This window comes from Mustela erminea, chromosome 14 (assembly GCF_009829155.1).
Source record: "Mustela erminea isolate mMusErm1 chromosome 14, mMusErm1.Pri, whole genome shotgun sequence".
Classification (NCBI taxonomy): domain Eukaryota; kingdom Metazoa; phylum Chordata; class Mammalia; order Carnivora; family Mustelidae; genus Mustela; species Mustela erminea.
In genome coordinates this window covers 68487170-68509736 of record NC_045627.1, presented here as the reverse complement: position 1 = coordinate 68509736, position 22567 = coordinate 68487170, and the positions used below count along the sequence as shown (strand labels likewise).

At 40.7% G+C, this 22567-nt stretch overlaps 1 protein-coding gene across 3 annotated transcripts in view; it reads right to left on the bottom strand.

The window, feature by feature from the left end:
- The window catches only part of SORCS3 (sortilin related VPS10 domain containing receptor 3), a 593475-nt gene that overhangs the window by 23137 nt on the left and 547771 nt on the right, over nucleotides 1–22567 (bottom strand). For all 3 annotated transcript variants that reach the window (XM_032313389.1, XM_032313390.1, XM_032313391.1), the window contains 4 exons: nucleotides 18223–18336; nucleotides 15043–15214; nucleotides 12560–12746; nucleotides 6664–6797 (listed from right to left, as the gene is read on the bottom strand). In XM_032313389.1, coding sequence (XP_032169280.1) covers nucleotides 6664–6797; nucleotides 12560–12746; nucleotides 15043–15214; nucleotides 18223–18336 — 607 coding nt within the window. The remainder of the gene's footprint in view (nucleotides 1–6663; nucleotides 6798–12559; nucleotides 12747–15042; nucleotides 15215–18222; nucleotides 18337–22567) is intronic.

Genomic DNA, 22567 nt, shown 5'->3' with positions numbered 1-22567 from the left:
GTCATATTCTTTGGAATAAAAATGAGATGCCACTATATACCCAACAGAATAGCTAAATTTTCTTTAAAAATGATAATATAAAATATGACTAAGGATGCAGAGCAACTAGAGCTCTCATATGTTTTTTGGTGGGATATAAACTTAGGGAGAAGTTTAGTTTTACAAGAAATTGCAATAATTTTTCCCCAAAAAGTACCATCTTATATTTTATGACTTAGCAATTGCAGTCTTGAGAATTTAGTCGAGAGAAAAGAAAATATATGTCCACAAACAAACACAAATGTTCATGGAAGCTTATTCATAACAGCCCCAAACTGGAAATAGCCCAGGAATTCATTAACGGGAAAAAGAATAGTATATCCATACAATGAACATAAAAGTTAAAAAAAAATGATATATACAACAGTATGTATATGGATAAATCCCAAAACTATAAGAACTGAAAGAAGGCTTACATGAAAGAATTCATGTGGTATGATTTTATATATGAAGTTCTAGAACAGTCAAATCTAATCTAAGATAGAAAAAAAAGGAGTGGTTGATTTTGAGGCTTGGGGGTGAGTATTGACTGAGAAAGGCAGTGAGAGAACTTTCTGGAGTGACAGTAGTATTTATTTTGGTATAGATATTTTGACAAGAGTTTGTGTTACACGTGAATGCCTTTGTCAAAACTCAAAAAGTGCATACTTCAGATGTATGTATTTAATCACTCATACAACCATGGGGAAAAAAGTGATAGGAAATACTGAACCCTAGTTAATGATTTGCAAGCTGAAGCATTTAGCGCCAAGTATACTGGTGTCTAAAATTTGAAGTGAGTGAAAAAAATTAAGATTAACTGATGGATAGACAGAAGGACAGATAACCAGACATGTGATAAAACAAAAATAATAAAGGTTAATGGCAGACTACAGGTCGTATATAGATGTTCACTGTAAAATTATTTCAACTTTAGTGTATGTTTGAAGTTTTCCATAATAAAATGTTGGGACAGAAACATGAAAGAAGTAATCAATGTGATTTCATTTTTCCTGATTCCATGAATGACTCTGACCATGACTATATTCCATTTTGGTCTCCTGCCATCCCTGCTGTCATCGTCACACCTCTCACCACCAGGCGCTTTTCTCCCTTAACAGTTATCTTTTCATGAAACCTTCACAAATTCCATGACATCTTCTTCAGCTCTCACTGGTCCATATGCCTCCCGTTCTTTACACGCTTTTGTAGCCTTAGACTTGGGTAGTTGGTACTCTTCTAGGCAAAGGCATCACTTTTTAAAAAAAAATTTATTTATTTACTTGAAAGAAAGAGAGAGAGTGGGGTGGGGAGGGGCAGAGCAAGAGATAAAGAGAGAATCATAAGCAGACACCCCCACTAAGCATAGAGCCCAGTGCGGGGCTTGATCTCACAACTCTGAGTTCCTGACCTGAGCTGAAATCAAGAGTCAGACATTTAACCAATGAGCCACCCAGGCACCCTTAAAGGAATCTCTTTTGCAGGAGTGGAATTCTTCTTGTCCCTGAAGATTTGTACTTCTCTCCCTTGGGCTGCTTCCCTAGGAGATCCAGGAGCCAAACACAAGGGTACAGGGCGGTAAGACAAAGGGGGTGCCTCTATGGTGGGAAGGAGTGTGTCATCCAATCAGACAGTTAAGGCTCTGAGTTATGCCAAATAGTGCTGAATGGGAACACACGGTTCTCAGGTGGCAGGCCACAGGATTCCATGCTAGGGAAGAGATAGGAGCTAATTTTGTTTTCCAAATTGCCTTTGTTTTTCATCAATTGATATGCTACCATGGCTGATTTCACCTTCCTTGCAAAGCTGGAACACTCAACAGGATTCCTGAATTCTTCATTGGCCACCAATATCTAGGGTGTAATGCTAAATTAAATCAAGTGTTGTAAGGTTCATTTACTAAATCTATTAGGCAAGCAGACACATTTATTAAGCCAGACCTCTGTTAATCCAAGCAAATTGGCCTTTCAGAGCTCGACAAATCCAACAGGCAGCTGATTGACTTCTCTGCCTCTGTGCTTTGTCCAAGCTGCGGGGCCAGCCCATGGTAAGACCCCTTGGAATAATATACCTCATTCCCTGCCTAGGTTGTGGGTTACATCCTTGCCCACAAACTCCCTTACTGCAACAGGTCACATATTATCCACTGAACCCAGAGAAATATCAACAAAGCTCAGGGTGACTATTTAGTTATGAGATTTCCACTTGACTAATTGAACAAGGAGCTTCAGGGAAATCTTTGGATGCAGCCTACACCAGTTTCCCAGACGCTGTAAGTCAAGTTAATATTGAACATTATAAAACCTCCACAATTTAAATGTATACCTTGATAAAAGCTACCATTCCCAAATTGGACAGACTATGCAATCACTAGGCTTGCCTTACTTAAAGCCTTCAGCAGATTATACAGTTACATGTAAAAAAGCATTTACCAGATGAAGTGGAAAAGGCAGGATACGTAGTGGCAGATATACTATGATTAGAACTATGTAAAACAACCTGAAATATATACAAAGACCAAAATGGAGTAAAGCAAAAGAGGATCTATAGGTGTGTTATGGCTATGGGATTAACTGGAAAATTCATAGGGAAAAAAATCCCCTCAAACCTTCACACACACACACACACACACACAGACAGACATATCAAAAGCTCTCTCAAAAGTCTAAAGAATCACTGTCGGTGAATCTGGTTCTATCTTCTGTCACCCCATCATAAATATGAACTTCAAACAAAAAGCATCATTTATGCCATTCAAAGCCACCTGTTATGTGTCCCCCCTACCTTCCAGTTCTTTCTTCTTTCTCTAAATCTATGCCCAAATGAATCCTCAGTTTTGTCTGTATCTGTCTATACAGAACACAACCATGTCTTACCTTTCCATACAAATCTCTTTTCCCTCCTCTGTCTCAATTCAAATGTTTTTCAACACCAGGTTAAGACCAACTTCATCCATGACTCACTCCATGATCAGCAAGGTGTGCATCCATCACCACTGACGCAGCTTGACTGGGCCAGTAACATTACATTCCTACCATCATACAACTTCAGATTCTCAAACAGATTATTTCTTAAAGGAAACAAATGGAATTTACCCTGATTTGTATTTCTCACAACGTCTAGCACAAAATATGGGCTCTTGAAAAAGATCCACAGAGCTACTGATGCAAATTCACATCTCTCCTGATCAGTTTGTTGGCATGTGAGACTATTATTGAATTTTAGGAATGTTCACTTTCTTCTGTTTACTTATACGTCACACTCGCTCATCATCCTTGCATTTGTGTCCATCATGCCTTCTATTTGGACTATAACCTCCTTGAAGGTAGGGACAATGTTGTATGAGCTCCTCTAGTCTGGAGAGCACCAAGTAAAGGGCTCGATATAACAGTTTGGGTAAATTAATTCTTTTTGAGAACTTGATTTAATTCAACCATCTGGGTGAACCTGCCCAATTCTCTTAGTCACAAGACACACACACACTCATAAAACATTACTTTCCAAGGTTATTAGCCTAAGTGTTTTCTCTGAAAAATGGGATAATTTCTCCATCAGTAATGTTTTAATGATTAAATTAAATAATGTGTACGAAGAGCTTTCTACAAAGCAGAAGTAGGAATAAATGCTCCAAATTAGCTCCTTTTACAGATCAGTTTGCTAGTCAAAGGGAACTAAAATAGCTCCAAAATCAGAGAGCTCACCAGAATACTCCAAGATACTCATTAATTTGCCAGCCAAATATGGTGCTCATTGGACCAGTTATTGGGCAATGAAATCACCTCAATGTGTATCTGGTATGGTGCTGGCAAAGAACACTGAAAATATACCTCCTTCACTGAACCAAATGACCACTCTCAGAGGTGGGAAAGAAATCTATGGAACCCAAGTCAGACACACCATTGAGATGTAGATGCCATTGATGCAAATGATGAGCTCAACAGTGACTAATATTTTCAAGTGCTTAGATTCTAAGCACATCTAAGTTACTAATATTTACTATTCCTAATTATCATTTGCTTACTGTTAGTTACTAATAGTTACTGCTATTATTATTCTAGCATTATAATGACCAAAACCAAGGTTCAGAGAAATTACATGACTTGATTAAAGCCATATGCAAAAAGGAATCTGAGTCTGGACTGCAACCCAGATTCATTATTTCAAAACTACTCTATGCTGGGTATTTGAGCAACACTTCATGCTCAAGCTTAGAGATGGAAATTCCTAACTGAAGGAACATTCAGGTCATCACCACACCAAACCAAAACAAACCAAACCAAAAACAAACTATAATGTCAATCAGTAATTCAAAATTTTCTGTTTTAATATGGCATAATATAGATAAGCTAGAGAGATATTTGAAATAATAACTCAGTGATGTTCATGGATTCAACATTAGTATCCTTGCTCTACAGAAAAAAACAAACAAACAAACAAACAACAACAACACTGAGATTTAGATCAGGTGATTTGTTCAAATGAACACAGATAATCATTAGAGAAGCAGAAACTTGACTCTGCAGTCCCTTTATCCACTTCTGTGTTTATTTATCAAAGATACTAATCTAGTAAGGGTCTTCAAATTCAGATCTTAGAATACTCAAAGGGAGAAAAAAATGAAAGGGGAAAAATGGCACGGTAGAGAAATGCTGTGTCTCTAGCTCCGCGGCGTTTCTGAGTAAATCACTGTGTTAACAATGACCAAGAACTACCCTCTTTGTGCACAGCAGCCTCAGTAAAGATCACCAGGTAAATGACACTAACAGAAAAGAATTCCCTGGCTGGACAGCCAAAGTTCTCAGCAGAGAAATGAACTTAAAATTCTCTAGTTCTAATTTCTCTTCCCAAATCATTTTCTCTTTCTCGTTCACCATGTATGCCTGCCAGTGACTGAACTAGGATTTTAGGGTCTGTAACCTCCAGAAGACAAACAGACTGATGCAGCTAAAGCATCCTGGGACTGGGGGTGGAACATGGTAGCAGGGAGTTAGGAGACCTGGCTCTACAATTAACCAGATGTTTGAACTTGGGATGCTCTTCTCACACAGGGAGCTTTACTTCTCTAACGTACCAAATGGGGATCTTAATAACCAACCTCTGTATCTCTTCTCCTGGTGAACAGTAATTCCAGAAATGCAAAAGCTTTGTAACCTATACTAAGAAACTGACTTGAAAGTGTATAGCATGAACAATGCAAATAGAAAAAAGGTCCCTTGTGTCCATAAGTGTAGTTCTTTTTTCAACCCATCCTAACTCCTAGGTTTTATATCAAAATGAAAAGCATCCATTTAGTGAGTACCTAGTGTGTGTCAGGGAGTTATATAGTATTTCACTTAGCTTTCACAACAGTCAAGATGATAACGGCATTATTCATTCTAGTTTGTGTTGAGCAAATTAAATTTTAGGTCAGATGACTTCCTCAAGCTCACATAAACCAGCAGTGTCTCTGTGACTGCAAGGTCCATGTTTACACCACCATATCATTGCTTCCCTAAGAAAGAGCAGGGGTGAACCTTCTCCCACTCCTACCATGCAGGGCCTGAAGTTCTTTTCAATCTTCAGTCATCCTGAAACAAACAAAACCATCATTGTTCATTCCTTTTTCAAAGGAATTACTATACCAGAACTGAGTATTTATTTCATTTTTCTCAAGATGTCCAGCATTTCCAAGTCTGATATGATATCTTTCTTAAATTATTTTTCAAAAATGAAAGATCATGGGGTTTCTGAATGGCTCAGTTGGTTAATCATCTGACGCTTGATTTCAGCTCAGGTCATGATCTCAGCATCGTGAGATCAGGCCCTATGTCAGGCTTCACATTCAGCACCAAGTCTGCTTGTCTCCCTCCCTCTGCTCCTCCTCCCACATGCGCTCTCAAATAAATAAATAAATAAAATAGTTTTTAAAGATAAAAAGTCTAAGATGAGAAATGACAATCACATCAAGAATGGCCAAGGAAAATGTAAAGACAAAACCAGGAATAGAGAAAAACATTAAGCCATTACATTTAGGGACCCTCAGCCTAACTGCTTCCAAATCCTTTTATATCAGCTTGTGCATTGTTAACACAAATGTCACCATCACCAGTAGGGAGGACGTGTCAAGTTCAGAGTCTGGCCCTCTGAGTTTCCTTCTTCGAGACTTGTCAGCATCCCCTGCCATTCCTTAAATGAAACTTGGCCTTGTAGATCACCTAGTAGGTCTTGAAGAAGGGTTCTTTGTATGAATTACCCCCTTTGATTTTCATAGCCTTGCATTTAGAGAAAGAATTCACATTTCCAGATGGAGTCGCTGGGTCCAGAGATGCTAAGTGACTCCCTTAACATTATATATCTAGTGGGAGAAAGCCCAGGATTAAAAAAATATATATATAAGATAAATGAAGTTTTAAAAATATTGATTACGGAAGCAAGTTTGTGGAGCTTCTCAAGGTACTCTTTCTTCTTTCGGATCATTTGAACTTTCCCTATTATAATAATGAACCTAGTACAGAGACGAATGTGGTATCCAATTCTGTGGATTCATAGCTTCACTAAGTGTGCCCTATTATTCCCATCCCTGGTGCCCCCAACATCAACATGGCGGCTGGAGCCCAGGAGATATCAGTACAGATCTACTCAGACATAGACCAGAAAGGGCCAAACCTTTGTGCTATTGCCGAACCACCAGAAATAGGTAAGGGTCCCCAGTTGACTGGGCCACACAACTGCACTGATGTTGACCTCCTTATTTCTTATGGCGACAAATGGCACTCGGAGATGAACATGTTCTACGGGACCTGGGGGAACAATGGGAAACAGTGTCAATGCTTCTGTTCCTCGAATAAACAAAGTTTATCACACCCCCAGATTCTTAATCTTAACCCTTATTACCATCAACTATAATAAAACAAGGATCACAAACTCACAAATGTTGAAGTACGTGTGTGTGTGTGTGTGTGTGTGTGCTTGAAACAAATCACCTTGTATAATAGGGAACTCAAACCAGCCTTCAGACTTTTTGAGTGACATCTGAAATTCATTTACATCTGATGTGCCCAGCCATGAATGCTTATGAACCTCCAATCCAAGGACAAAGCTAGTTGACTAGACACTTAGCCAATAAATAGGAAGAAAAACAGCAGTCTCTTTCATTTCTGACAATTAGCCTGTATTGTGATGTGGGGTCAGTGCATCATGTGGAGGGCTCTTCCATTATCCTTGATTGTTAATTGGTTCCATCCTCTTCAACAATCCGCCATTGTGCCTGTCATCTGCAATACTCAGTGGGTGTCATTCAGAAGCTGGCAAGGCTGTTTTACAAAAAGGAAAATGTGTATCTCTCTAAATCAAAGGAGAAACAAAGGCCATGTTCCCAAAGAATAAAAAAGCTGTTTGCAAAAAGGTGACCAAATTTATCTCCTTTTCCCTTAGAAAACCGATACAAGTAGGGAGAGAACATGCATGAACATACCCTACCCATAATAAATGAGGGCTGTCATTTAACTCACTTCCAAAATAAAATGAGAAGAGGAAAGAAAATGCTGATGTGAAACATTAACATGTCCGTGTCACACTCTGGGAGGGAGATGAGATGTGATTTTTCAACTTCTCCTTTCTCCCCTTTCTTTTCTCTCTCTTTTCCTTCCTTCCTTCTCCCTTCTTAACTTTTCATATATCCCTCCTACTTAACCAAATCAAATTAAAGTATTCGAATCAGCTGTTCACACGCTGCTAGTACATAGTTTCCATTATGATAGCGCTGATGTGGGAACATGGCTAAAGGTCTAGACTGAAGTCCACACGTCTCCTTCGCCTGGGGGCCCCTAGTTCTTCTCACAGGTGGGACATTTTCCTGACCACTCAGGCTTCACTATTTACATCATGGGTCACTCCGGGGACAGCTCAGTTTAAAGGGAAGACGACAGATGGCTTCTTCTCGTTTCTGGTCTGGTTTAAATTTAGCTGTATGATCTTTTCCTCTATCTTCCAGAGCCGTGATACTACACAGCCCATTACTGCATCCCCTGCCTTCCTTATAAGAATAAAAACGTATGACTAGGACGTACGGATGTTAAAAGTACTATAGCATTAGATTTGGGTTGTCACTGTTTCTACCATCACCATTGCCACTATCACTGTCTCCGTGTATCATTGGGTGGAAGTCCCTCAAAGACAGTGGGAGTTCGTCTGACTCTCGCTGTGTTGTAGGTAAATATATGCTGGGGGAGAAGATGTTGGGACAAAGACTGATGTTTAAGTGAAGGGAGCAGCCTGGTCGGCTTGGCCCTGTCCACACTGCATTTTTCAGAACAAGCAGCAAGTGTTTGAGAATCTGTGTAATTACCACCTGGGAATAATCTGTGCCTACATCTATCTGACCACAGACAGATGACCCTGAAGGTTTCTCCCAGCAAATAATTTCTTTTAGCAAATCATTTTAACCTTGTTGCTTCAGAAACACATTTGGCTGAAGGGTTAGTTATTTTCAATAAGAAAGTCTGCTCAATTATTTTTCTATGATTTGATTGTTCGTGAAACAATAAAAAATGAAACACAAGGTATGAGTAAACACTGGCTCCTTTTGTGACTTTATTTACTCATTTGTAGGACATTATGTGATTTATCTTTCTTTGTTGTTCGTGTTTTGCTGATCCGTGAGGAAGAGAACAAGACAGCAGGAAGAAGCCCCTGACCAGCCATGTCCTGGCAGGAAGGCGAGAACTTTGTGTCTTACAAGAACACCTCAGAGACTTTCTTGGTGCCCAGATGCAGAGTTCATTCTTCCCCTGCTGGGAAAAGGGCGCTTTACCCTTAAAGTGAAAATTCCTGTTATTTCTCTTCTCAAAATGCATGAAGCTCATTCCCCTGCCAGCTCTTCAGAACCCTGGGCCTTTCCTCAGTTAAGTGATGATGCTGCTAATGTCTTGTGGCCCTGGAAATTCTTCTCAGCTTTCTGTCACTCAGCGGCCTTGGTCCAGCCACACATTGTCAGGGACCTATGCCCAAAAAGATAAAATGAGATCTCCTTCTGCCTGGACTCATGCCAAACAAAAGGATATGGCTTCCATGAATTGGCACGCCATACAAACAGGTATTCCAGCTTTAAGACAAGCGTGTTTGGCTAAATAGAATCTCAAGGAACAACAACATGTAACAGCTTTTTAGGGCAAAGAACCTGAGACAGAAGCTCCAGGTTTCAACCTAGGGACGAACACACCATAGAACAGGGAGAAGAAAGCTGAGGGGATTCAAGAGAGACCATAGAAAATGTCTAAAACCCTGTCAAATAGTGCTCTTTTTGATAAAAATCTAATAATCTGTGTGAGATTGGTTATTATGGGTGGCTAACAACTACTTTTGTTAGCTAATGGCCCAAGGTGAGGCCAAGAGCAGTTTCCACTATAATAACTGTCTGGTAAATGCAGCCATGATTGATGTGGAGGGAATTATGAGCATGATAAAAGTTTCAAGGAACATTTCCTCCTTCAAGCACATAACCCACAGTATAAATCGGTTCCTAGCTGTTGTATTTTTTGCCACTAAGATACACTGGGCTTTACACCCGTCAGGCAGGTCCACTATTGGTGGAATTAGGAATATGGGTGGGGAAGGTGGTTGGGAGAGAGGAAAGTAAATTTTCTCTCTTTGTCTTCATTTTTAAATGCAGCAGTAGCATCAGACAGAAAGTTAGTGGGTAGTATTTAGTAATTACTATAACAGGCCACATTCATCATGAGCCAAGCTGGGTGTAAGTGGCATTTTGTACACTGTGCAGGAAAATGTTAACATAGACCTGAAATTGTCATCCTTAGAAAGTCTTGTATGCAAGACTGGTCCTTGCTAGCACCTGGAAACTTGGCTTTGAGAGTATTTCCAGTCAACATTTAACTGATAAGAGTGGTTCACTATGCCTAGACTATTTATATCAACAATATGGTTTATTCTAAATACATACTTTCCTTGAGATGTCTGGAATTCTGGCAGACACTTGGCAGAGAATGCCTACTTGACTAGTCCTCAATACAAACCATGGGTACCCTATGACCCAGCAATTGCACTACTGGGTATTTACCCCAAAGATACAGATGTAGTAAACACAAGGGGCACCTGCACCCTAATGTTCTTAGCTGCAATGTCCACAATAGCCAAACTGTGGAAGGAACTGAGATGCCCTTCAACAGATGAATGAATAAAGAAGATGTGGTTTATATATATAATGGAATATTACTCAGCCATCAGAAAGGATGGATATCTACCATTTACATCAACATGGATAGGACTGGAGGGTAGTATGCTAAGTGAAATCAGTCAACCAGAAAAACATAATTATCATATGGTTTCACTCACATGTGGAATATAAGGAATAGTGCGGAGGACCATAGGGGAAGGGAGGGGAAAATTAATGGGAAAAAAATCAGAGAGAGAGAGAGACAAATGATACGAGACTCTTGACTTGGGGAAATAAACTGAGGATTAAGAAAAGGGATGTGGGTAGGGGGAATGGGATAACGGATGATAGGCTTTAAAGAAGGCACGTGACATGATGAGCACTGGGTGTTGTACTCAAATGATGAATCATTGAACGTTGTATCAGAAATTAATGACATACTATAACTTGGCTAGTTGAATTTAAATTTAAAAATTAATTAATATAAAAACAAAACATGGGTACTGAGTCTCTAAGGAATTTCTCTGGTAAATAGCCCTCCTCACATATTCCTGGAACTCCTTGCTAGAGGAATTACACATGTCTTGTGTGACACCATGGGGAAGAGGGCACAACTGGTTTCCTCCAGACTTTGCCCCATGGCCCTTTTCCCTTTGTTGATCTTGCTATTTCCCCTGTAATAAATCAGAGTCTGAGTATTATTATATGTAGAGTCCTATGAGTCTTTTTAGTGAAGCAAAAACATGAGGGTGTGATCTTGGGGACCCCTGAGCCATACATATAATCCAATCTGATTCTCATAGCTTTCTTATAACCTAAGTACTAAGATGAGGAATCATAAGTTTGTAAAGAGTACAAAATTTGACCAATATTATATGTTTAACAAAGGCATATGATCAGATTTCAAACAGAGGTCCTGTTGTTCTAAACTCTGGCTTATGAATACTTGGGACACCACCTGCCTGGGTTTTTGACCTGGTGTTTCCTACACAAAATGAGTAGAGTTGGTGGAGCGTGGCCCCTAGTTCTAGTAGCACCTGGCCTCCCCTACCAGAATGCAAGCTCTTCCAGGCCCAGGCCATTCATGTATGTATTGTTGCTTCCCCAGGTCCTTGCAGAGTGCATATATATATCAACAGACACTTGTTGAATAAACTAGTAAATAATTGGGTGTTTTATTTATAGTCCCTATTTGCTGTAATAAGAGCTCCATGAGGCAAAGTACCAGTTAGAATTAAGCCATTTTAAAGTTGGAGTTCATAAGACCCACAGAAGAAAAAATTTATCTCATGGCCATGTAGCCTGGCATCTCTAGGGACAGAACTGATCTATAATCTGGGTGTCCTCTTATGCATATCCCCTCCCACCATCCTTGTGATACAACTAGGATCAAAATGCTAGGAGACTAGGTGGTTTACAGTTTTCCAGAAACCTTTTAAATGTGGGTTGTTTATATAGTGGAGTTTGTCGTCACTGAGCTAGAAGTACTCCTTGTATTCACTTAGACCCTTTTAAATATACATTTCACCATAAGTAGCATATTACTCCCAAAACATCATGGGGTATATAAATTATAACTATGGAATCCCTTAGGTTCATGAATATCACTGATAAAGACATAGGAAATCAATACCAGACTCATAAGCATATGTCTTGACCCAACATTCTAAAATCATACTATTTAAGTTTTAGTGTACATGACTGAAGTCCCAGGATAGCAGATACACAAAATGTATCTCCAACAAAGTAGTTTAGAACTTCAGCTGTTGTTTGGTTTGTGCCAAGCAATGGTCAATAGCAGTGAAATATATTCTAGAACAAAAACAAAAAAAAATGGAGAGTCTTTAGAATTGTTCATAATAGGAATGAACTTGCAGTAACCTTGTATGTAAGAATTAAGCTCTTTTTTGTGTTCAGTACCACATTTAAAAAATCTAAACATGTCTCTTTAATCCTTCTTTGGGTCTTCCAACAGAGATTAAAAACTTCCTTTGATTTGGGCTGCCTTCACTCATAGCAGATTGAAAGTGAACTTGTGACTGTGAACCAGATGAGTTTCTTCTTCCTAGATCCTTATGAGTCTCTAAAGCAAAGGGAAGGGACTTTGACCTGAATGTTTATCTGCCTGAGTACACTTCCATCAGTACACAGTGAAACTGAAAAGAAGGGCCCAGTTGGCAATGTTATCCCAACTTGCAAAATAATCTACTTCAGTATCAGAAAACTGAAACATGGATGAGCACACATCTATCTCAGTCTTTCAATTTGGGTCATTACTTGGTGTAGTAGTCACGCCAAATCTAGTCTCAACTCTGCGTCCTAGAAGTCTGTGGACAGCGGGAGTTGTCCCCTGGAAGGAGCATAAGAAAGAAGATGGGTCAGACTACTTACAAACCACATGTAAGAAAAGGACAGCAGTGTCCGAGCCCAGGTTGTTCTCTGCATAGGCCGTCACCTGGAAGATTCCTGCACTCTTGTAGACATGCTTGATGCCATCCTCGATGGGGCTGAAGTTAGCATAGGACACAGCAATTCCATCCCCAAAGTCAAGCTGGATGTTTGTCCTTTGGAGATCACCCTGAATGGGAGGAACAGCAGTTGGCCAGAGCTCATTGACATGGTCAGGTCTGACTCCTTTTGGATGCTTGGTCCTGTGTCTTCAGCATCACCCTTCTGGGGACCCAGAGCCACTCCCAGGAGGCTGAAGTACCCTCAACACAATTAGCAATCAGACCCTTATCTGATATCTAGCAGGCACTATGGGCAGTACTATGGACCTGTTATCCCTGCATACCCAAGCTTGGGGCAGCCTGAGCTGGTTGAATGGGCACTAGGGGATAGCATAAAGCCTCTAGGGAGCTCTGGAGTGGGAAGGCCGAGGCATTCCCTGGCTCCCTCACACACTTGGTTGAATTACTTCTCTCCTGTGTCAAAATCATAATAGTAACAGCTGACACTTAAGAAATTTCTTTCCAGTTCCAAGTAATTAAGCTCACAACTTTATAGTGCAAAAAGCATTACTTCCCCATTTTACAATTGGAGACAAACAGAAATTAAGTAAGTAGACCCAAGTTACACAGCTAGTAGTGGAAGAGACAAGTTTTGAACCCAGGCAGTCTGGTTTCAACATTGATGCTCTCAATTATATTGCTATAATTATAATTGTTTCATGATTTGAGATTTATTATTCTAAGCATTATGCTAATCACTTAACACATACGCTATACAACACTTTCAAAATAAGTCTGTGAGATAGGATGGTTATTCCCAGTCTAGACATGAATCCTGCTTACCAGTCAAAATTACATCTGTACTCTGTTGACCTTGGATTTCCCTAAACCTGCCTACGCCCCTCTTCCCTGAAGCTTTTTCCACCATCACAGCTCACCCATCTCTGCTTTTGGAAGACCAAGAGCCCGCTGGCTGCATGGGGCATGGGTTCAGGTGAGTACATCTTACCATCCCAAGCTAATACTTGGCTTCTTAAGAGGTGATGTTGAACTCCACCCTTCTTTGTTCCTCCTCCCACTATAGTAGGTCAATGACTTTGAATAAATGCAATTCAACCTGACCACAAAACAAGGATCCTAGGTAAAAAAGAAGAATCAGCTCTCTCTATTTACAAAGAGGGTTGATGGACTAAAAAGGGATACACATCATTTTGGAATTATGAGCCAATCCTCCCGTCCAGTGAATGTGCACTGATCACAGTTTCATGTTCTGCCTCATCCCCCATGGAAACCCAGATGTGAGTGAAATATTGATATGTGCTCCCTTGCCCCCTGCACAATGTTGACTACCCTTGAGTTTATGAATATAAATTGAAGTGGAAATGAACTGGAGGCAATTCAAATGGATAAGATCGTGGCTTTTCACATCCATTCAAGAGAAGGTTTTTATAATGCTGGTCCTGGAAACTCCCTAGTGGAAATGTGATAATGACCTCCTCTGAATCTTAAAGTCCTTTAATTCAAGCCCCCAGTGTGGGTTACTACTGAAGAATCTGTCAACCCAGGATAAGGAACCTTCACCATCCTGTTCAGTATGGGCCAGACTTTAAAGGTTTCTAAAGTATTCACATTTGGGGAAAAAAAAACTGGCTTGCTTTGGTCTCTTTCCAAGATCTGAAGAGCACAGAGCAATTTGCATACAAATTTAGAGGGCTTTGTAAATCAGGCAAGCTTTCTTGCCCCACCACCTCAACAAGGAGTGCCTGAAAAACTCCTTGGTTTGGGAAAGAGATGAAATAGCTCATGTAGGGAGCAAGAAGCATAAGACAGAGCTATTTCCATCCTGGAATGAATGAATGCAGGCTGATTTTACTGCCCCGATTGCAAAAGACACAAAAAAGTGAAATAATGGAGCAACTAGCTGATGGAAAAAGCAACTAATGTGACATTCTCTATACAAATAAGTTTAAAGGATGGCAATGATCTTCCCCCACACTCACACTCATACTTTCAAGACCCTTTGAAAGCCCTATGGGCTTTTTTAATCAGGGGGATTTAAGCGTTAGAATAAAGCAAAAGAGGCTCTGGAACTAACAGAAAAAAAAGAAAAAAGAATTCCATTCTTCTGGCAGATTTAGACTATATGGTCCTCTGGTGGTAAACATTCCTTCAACAAAGCAGACCCTTAGGGAGGACCTCAAAGAATATATCCAGACCCGCATCCTCCAGACACAAATGGGCCACCTGGAGCCTAGGTCCATGATGTGGGATGAAGGGACGAGGTCCCTGAATATCTAAGCCTTCTTTCACTCCATGTGTCTTCTCACCGTTGACTCTGGAATTGGGCCTTATGGGGACACGTGATCTTTTTCTTCCCTCTCTGGAAAGTGAGTTATGACCTTAGAGACCCAGGACAACACCAACCTCCTCCATGAGGATGATGAAGGTCGCGTTATGCCCTTGCTCTGCCACCAGGCGTCCGTCAGTTGTCACCACATGGAGGCCACGAGGGGCTTTTCCGGGACACATCTGGGCCTTGGCCGTGTACTTCTCCCGCAGCCCGTCCGTGCAGTTGTTGGACACAATCCGCCGGTACCTGAGGAGTATTGACAGTTGTCCGTGGTGGGGGGGGGGGTATGTGTGTGTGCGTGTGTGCGTGTGTACATGTGCACAGGTTAGAAAAAGAGTGCAAGAAAACCAGACTGAGAGATGTTTCACACAGTGGCTCCTAAAAACGGAGTCTCAACTAACAAAGCTGAGGAACTGTTACCCCTCCATCTGAGGAAGAGCAGCTCTTTCAACATTATTATTGATCCCACCTGGTGAGCCACGGATCAGATCAGTGTCTAAACCAGCCAAGAAAAATCAATGCCTGACTCACAGGTGCATTGGAAGGAGCTGAAGCCACTGGACTAGCGGAGCAAGAAAAGCAGGTGTTCCTTTCTGTGAGGGAGGGCCTTGTTGGTATTTCCCTAAGGCCGTCTCCAGCTCTCTCTGTAGCTCGACAGCAGCGAGAAGGTCAGACCCCTCACTCTGATTCATTGGGAAGCCTCTTCCTGCCTTCCCTCTACCCCCAGGACATCAACCCATCCTTTCGTACATACTAGTCCTGGCTCCAGAGCTACTGGGCTATTTTATAGCCTCTTTTCTCTTCTTGCTAATATTTCACTTCCCACAAATGCCAGATCCGAAGGACGTTGCTCAGAGAAGTTATTAGCATGGGAAACCTCCCCACAAAGCACTGTGGCTTTTTAGGACAAGGGCCTCTTTGTGCATAGTGATGACACATCACGTCACTTGACCACTGATCTGAGCATGGGAAGTTGAGCCAATGGCTTGTCCACCATCCTGACCTGTAGGACGGACATTATTTCCACTATCTATAAGGCGTCATGTAATCAACCTTCTGGTAAACCCGCATAATATAAATGCACCACCACCATCATCATATCCCGTCTTCTTTTACCCTATATGTCAGGAGTAATTAACCCAACCATCCACATTGCCTTCTTCTGATAGCCCTTCAGTTGAAGGCAGACAAAACAAAATCTTTTATGAATGACATTTATCTTCCACTATACCTGATATTCTTCCTGGTCCTTTCTCCACTTCCCACCCCCCAAACACTGCTGAACTACCAGCCCTACATCTCCATCCCAAGATCTCAGGAGGATGTTAAGCAAATGTTGTGTGTAGTAACTGCCTCAGATAGAATTACAACATATCCCCTTGTAGATACATATTATTTTTAATTGCCTGCTGAACTCATAATGGGTCTAGAGCTGTGCTGTCCAATACACTAACCACTTTCTACCTGTGGCTACTGAGCACTTAAAATGTGGTTAGTCTTGCATGTTGAAATGATACTATCGTGGACATATCAGGTTAAAGAAAATACACTATTAAAATCAACTTTGCCTTTAAATTTTTTTTTTTTAATGTAGCTACTAGAAAATTTTAAATTACATCTGTGGGTCATATTATAGTTCTTTTGGTCAGTACTACTCTACAACATCAAACTTCTGTGATCAACATACACTTTTTTGCTAACTTCCAGTAATTTTCAAGATATTTAATTTTTACTTCTAGCAGGTATTTTGGTGGGTATCATATTCTAAAGCAAACTGGATATCCTCTACTCTTCTTCTTCAACCTCAATTGGCCAGCTGGTTGACAACTATAAGCCTATAGTCAACTATAGTTGACAACTATATAAGTCATATAAGCCAACATTTAAGCAAACTAGAGATGTGTGTAGATATTTGCTGTGAGTCTTTTGAAAAAATACAAACTATCCTTCTTTTTAAGCTCCCTGATTTATTTGGTTGGCTATTTGGGATTTTACCTTATTTGGAGTTATACCTAAGTCACTTCAAATTGGGTATACCTAAACGTGTCACATGATCATAAGAGATGTTGAAATGTAATTTGGTGGCCTAGCTGACCACCTGTGCCCATCATATTCCTCTTCCTCAAAGTTCATAACACTATGTTTTCTGATACTGTATCTCTAAGTTCATGCTGCTGGATCTGTAATGTGAATGGCTTCAATGCCTGAACCCGACATTTACAATAAAATTACATTAAAAGTGCTTAAGCCCCAGTTCAAGGCCCAGCAACAGTCCCCTAGAACCAAATATTGAGCTAAAAATTCTTGGTGGTAGCTTACACCACTCAGTACATCTCTTCCATCACTTTTTTTTTTAACCCTCTTTAGACATCACTTGAGTAGACAGTACCTACCAACCAATATTTTATAACCAGAGAAGGTAAAAGTACTGAGATGGTGAGTAACCGACGTGAAATGGCAGAATACCCATTGAAGGAGTTGAGGCCGGAGTCCAGAACACCTTTATCCTCTGCTACTCAAAAGAGTCGTCCCAGGACACCAATGATAACATTTCTGGAGCTTCTCAGAAATGAGGAATCTCAGTCCCAGCCCAGATCTACCAAATCAGAAGCTGCATTTTAACAAGACTACTGGGTGATTCATAGCACATTAAAATCTGAAAAATGCTGTCTCAGACCACCGATCCATTTTCCAACTCTCTTCCAGCAAAGGAGAGCAGAAGACAACAAGTCTTTAAGGCAATATTTTTTCAAACACCTGAATAATTGTAAGTCAGCAGGAAGAGAAACACACACGTCATTGGGCCATTAGAGAAAGTGTGGGGCTTGATCTTCTTATCCCAGGGAGCCCTAGAATGGGACTTTTGAATTTTTAGTTTCAGTTTCTAGCACCAGCCAAGAAGAGCCTTAGTCCATCTATCCCTGGAGAGCCCTGTAATATGTGGCTACCACTTGTATTAATTTATTTCCCTCAGGGCCCCCAAAATAAAGTGGCATCTCTTTCCAGAAGAGAAGGCCTGACCAAAACCATAGCTATGGTCTGTCAGAGGCAAATGGAAAAAGGCACTGAATATAGTAGTCAGAAATCTCTTCAGGTATTTCCAAAAAAGGTAAAGAACTCCTCAGCCTTTCTCAGAAGCCCCTTGTAAACAAACTCTCTATGCTCCAACTCGCTTCAACAGAAATGCTACCTTTAATGGCAATCTAGGGAAACAGAAGAATAGTGAGTAGAGTTTCTTTAGGTGTTTTACTTACCCAGTGCTGTTTAGGTAGCTTTGACCAAGACTGCAGTCCTTTGATGGGGATGCTGGGTTGTACCAGAAAGCTGGGACACACTGGCTCTCTCCATGTCTCTCATAGCCATAGTCACTGTCCAGAAAATGAATGTTGCTCACTGGTATAGACGCATAAACGCTAAAACACCCTCCCCCCCCATACACAAACACAAATACATCCTACAGCCATCCAAAAAGCTACAATGCATTTTTCAAATATTCCTGGCAAAGAGCAAATATTCAGACTTTGTGAATGGAGTTTGAGGTTTAGAAATAATCCTCAATCATTGGAAATCCAGTGTGCAGAACTGTATTATCAAATGAAGATTCCAGGTTTAAAAAAGGTATTGATGTATATCCTATAGCAGGTACAGTGGCTGACGTTGGGTATCAGGGATGCTAGAAGCTTAAAAGAATCCTCTGGATCACAGTAAAATTACTGACAGAAGTAAGTGATAATGACAACCAAGATGATTTTAAAGGTCAAGATTCATTTCTGGGTAAGATTCCACAGGTGTTATTCCAAAATTAATTTCACAGTTTTTATTTTAACTTTTCCTACAAATTCTTCCTCAAACAAATATATACATTTGCATTCCTGTAAAACAAACAGCCATTCAAACTGTCTCAAATACATATAACACAGCTCCCGTTTCCCTATAAGAACACCACAAAATCATGGTTCTTTTCTGTGTTTTCATAAAAGCCTCGCTATAATAAAAAAGAAAGTCAGGTATGATTTTCCCTTCTTCCCTCCCATTTCAAAATGAAGAAGTAATAGACCAGTGTAGAGAGGAGGGCCCCCATCTGAAATGCGAATGGTGTTTCCTTACTTCTTGGGAGTTTCATAAGGCTCCCAGGTGCATAAATGTCAGGGTAGAAAAAAGGTAATAAAGTAAGTATTATTGCTCTTGAAACCAACCAGAGGTCAGTGAGGGTAGCTTCACTTGGCAGGAGAATTCATGCTTCTAAGTTAAGCATCCAAGGGTTTCCTGAAACCCACAGGCCAGGCAGAACAGCCTGGACATTTGAATATTGATCCACTGAGTGTTAATGAAACATAAAACAGCAAGGAAGATCACTCTCTCCAGACCTACCCCTCCTTTCTTTTTCTGCTCCAATGTTCTTTGAGCCAAGATTTAATTAAAGCCCAATGAAAATGGAGGCAAATTTTGGTCTATGTGTGTGACTAGGGTAGGAATGGAAAGGAGATAGGAATACAAGTTCAAGTCCATGTTTATTTATTACTCAATATGTGCACTGTCCTGGGAAAGAAGTGCAACAGTCCTTGCCCTCAAGGACTTCAAGTCTTTGGGGAGAGGGATACAACATGCCTCAAATCCAACCAAAGGACATACAGCAGGAAGCAGAACATGGTAATACAGTATGAAGTGGTACCAACAAGAAGCACCACCTCACTGATGAGATTATATAAAATGTCCTCCCAGCGTCACCACATTCTACCTCCTCACCATCTTCCTCCACACCAGACACCTACCTGAACAATCGAGGCCAACTTTTCAACCCTCTTTGCCTCTGCATGTGTTAGTCTCTGGCCTTGAAACACTCTACCTTGTCTGTGTCTAGTAGTTTGCTAAGTATCCTTCTTCAATATCTAGGTCAGATGAGGCCTTCCCTGATTTCCCAGACAAAATATTTGTGACCATAGCATGTTGGAAACATTGAAGCTACAGAGACCTCTGTTCATTTTGTTTGCCCATGTAAGAGTTCAGAACAGTACTTAGGATGTTGGGGTGCTAAATATTTACTGAGTGAATGAATACTCCAATTATGCTTAAAAGTAATCACACTAATTATGCCTCTGCATTGGGTCTATCTCTGCAGGCAGATATGAGCCCATAGTTGACCTTCCAGTGTGGACCAGAGAAAGCATCCCAAGTGTGCTACAGAGGCCTGGGCTAGAAAGGTAGCAGGCAAGACCATTAATCTCAAGACCGTATCTCAAGATATGGCATGTTTATACGAAACTGGAAGAAAAGAAGAAAGGGAGAGGTCTGTCAAGCAAATCTTTTGCCGTGCGTCCTGATCAATGATTACAGATCTCCCAACTGGCAAGTTCACTGGGGACTTTGTAGCAGCTTGTAACTGCTCATGAGAATGGACTTAAAAGTTCAGGAATTTTGCAAGATCATTGATGGTTGTTAAACACAGCCAGTACCAAAACTTAAGTTACTTCACTCTGACCCTCTCCCTTCTCATGCTGTTTCTCACTCTCTCTCTCTCAAATAAGTAGATAAATAAAATATTTTTGAGAAAAGGTGGTGGGGGGCGCACCTGGGTGACTCAGTTGTTTAAGTGTGTGCCAAAGGCTCAGGTCATGATCCTGGAGTCCTAGAACCAAGTCCCACTCAGCAGGGAGCCTGCTTCTCCCTCTGACCCTCTCCCCTCTCATGCTGTTTCTCACTCTCTCTCTCTCAAATAATAACTAAAATCTTAAAAAAAAAAAAAAACTTAAAAGTTATTTCACATTTTAAATAAATTATATTTGAAAGGTAGTGAACACACAGATGCCTCATGATTTTGCTACATTTATTATTATAAAAATATTGTTATATATAAAACATTATGTATTATTATTTTATCTATGCTCCTGAGGTTATTTACATTTATGTGCCTGTATGGTAGAAATACTATATAATGTTGTGCTACTGGACAGCTCTTCTCAATTCTGTATTCACTAATGTTACATTGGTGTCTCAAAATCGGACACATTTGGGGATACTTATAACAATCAGCAAATGCTACTAATGAGGGCTTACTTATTTATTTGTTCTAAGAGAGCCTGTAGTTAAATATTTACCAGCACAGCACTGAATATCTGATTTCTAAACATTGCTTATCTGTAGAAACGTTTGGGCTGTGGTGTTATCTGCACTTCTTCCAGAAAATTCCCCAGTTGCTCTATGAGCTAAAGCTATTGAATGTTCTGCTAACCCTAAGAAATATTAGTAACCTTTGAAGGAAGGGTGCCCTCCTAAACAGCTTTGGGAAGAAGAGAAATGTCTTAATGCTCCTTCCTAAATGTAACCATCTTAAGCAGTTCTGTTCAGCTCTGCTACCTGTTAGGGATGCAGTAATTTAAAAAGGTGCATCAGGCATGCTGTTTAGCCCCAAAGAGAAAAAGCAACTCATTAATATTTAATAACATTAACAGAAACATCACTGGCTGCCCCTGAGCTGTGGATTTCTTCATTAACTTCTGCTAAATGTATATTAAAATCTCATACTGCCCAACCTACCCCCCAGCTCTAGAGTTTGCATGATTTCAACAAATAAGCAGTTCCAGCTGCTGCTCCAACTTCCTGGGGAAAAGGTGTTTTTCTGTTGAATTGTGACATTTGGAAAGAATGTGCCAGAAAGTCTGATTTGCCTCAGGGAAGTATGCTGCCACAGCTTCTGCAAACACATAAGCAGTTTCCTTCCAGAAATAAGTCACCTCTGCATCTTTCTTGACTATAAAAGGGTTTAGAACTTCTAAAAAATTAGGGGGGAACGTGTCCATTTCCAGGAGATGTATGTCCTTCAAATCCCGTTCAGGGAAAAACCTTAGACGGTCTAAAGAAGGAACAGAAAACTTCAGAAATCACAAAACTTCTGCATATCAGAACTGGGAGCCACGCTGGTATTCCTTGGTCCTGATCCTCTTAGTTGGTAGGTTGGAAGGGAGAAGCAAAAGAGAGGTGATATGTTCAAGATTGTACACAGCTTACAATGGCACATGGAGGTGATAATGGAGACTCCCAACCCTCGAAAAACATTTGTACACACTCATGGAGCACCCACTTAATAAGGGAGGACGTGGTCCCTGGGAAAGACGTTCTGAGACTCTTTGAGGCCGCCCAGAAGTCATGGTTTCTTCTGGCCCACCTCTTGGGGCTGTCCTACTCTCAGACCATGCGCAGCCCTATCACTGCTTCACGGACCCCCAGTTCCTCCATTCTCCCATTTGGCAGTTGAGATTCCAGGAATAGTCATCCTCGGGTGTTTCTGTCTCATTTTGGGAGACAGGATCGCCTGCTGGTTTGGGATTGGACAGATAGAAATTTTTGGCAGGTGCAGAGTGAACACTCAACAAACTGGAGCAACCCCAACAAAAACATCAGCACAAACAATGGAATAATAATGAACACCATCAGCATTTCACTAGGGCATAAGCCTAATACAGGCATAGAGAAAGATGATTACATCCAAACTATTTCAGAAACTGTTTGAATAACCCAACAAACACCCCTCAGATATTTCTCCTTATCAAACCCCATGCTGGCCATCTTCCCCCATCCATCTACTCATCAACAACTCAACCC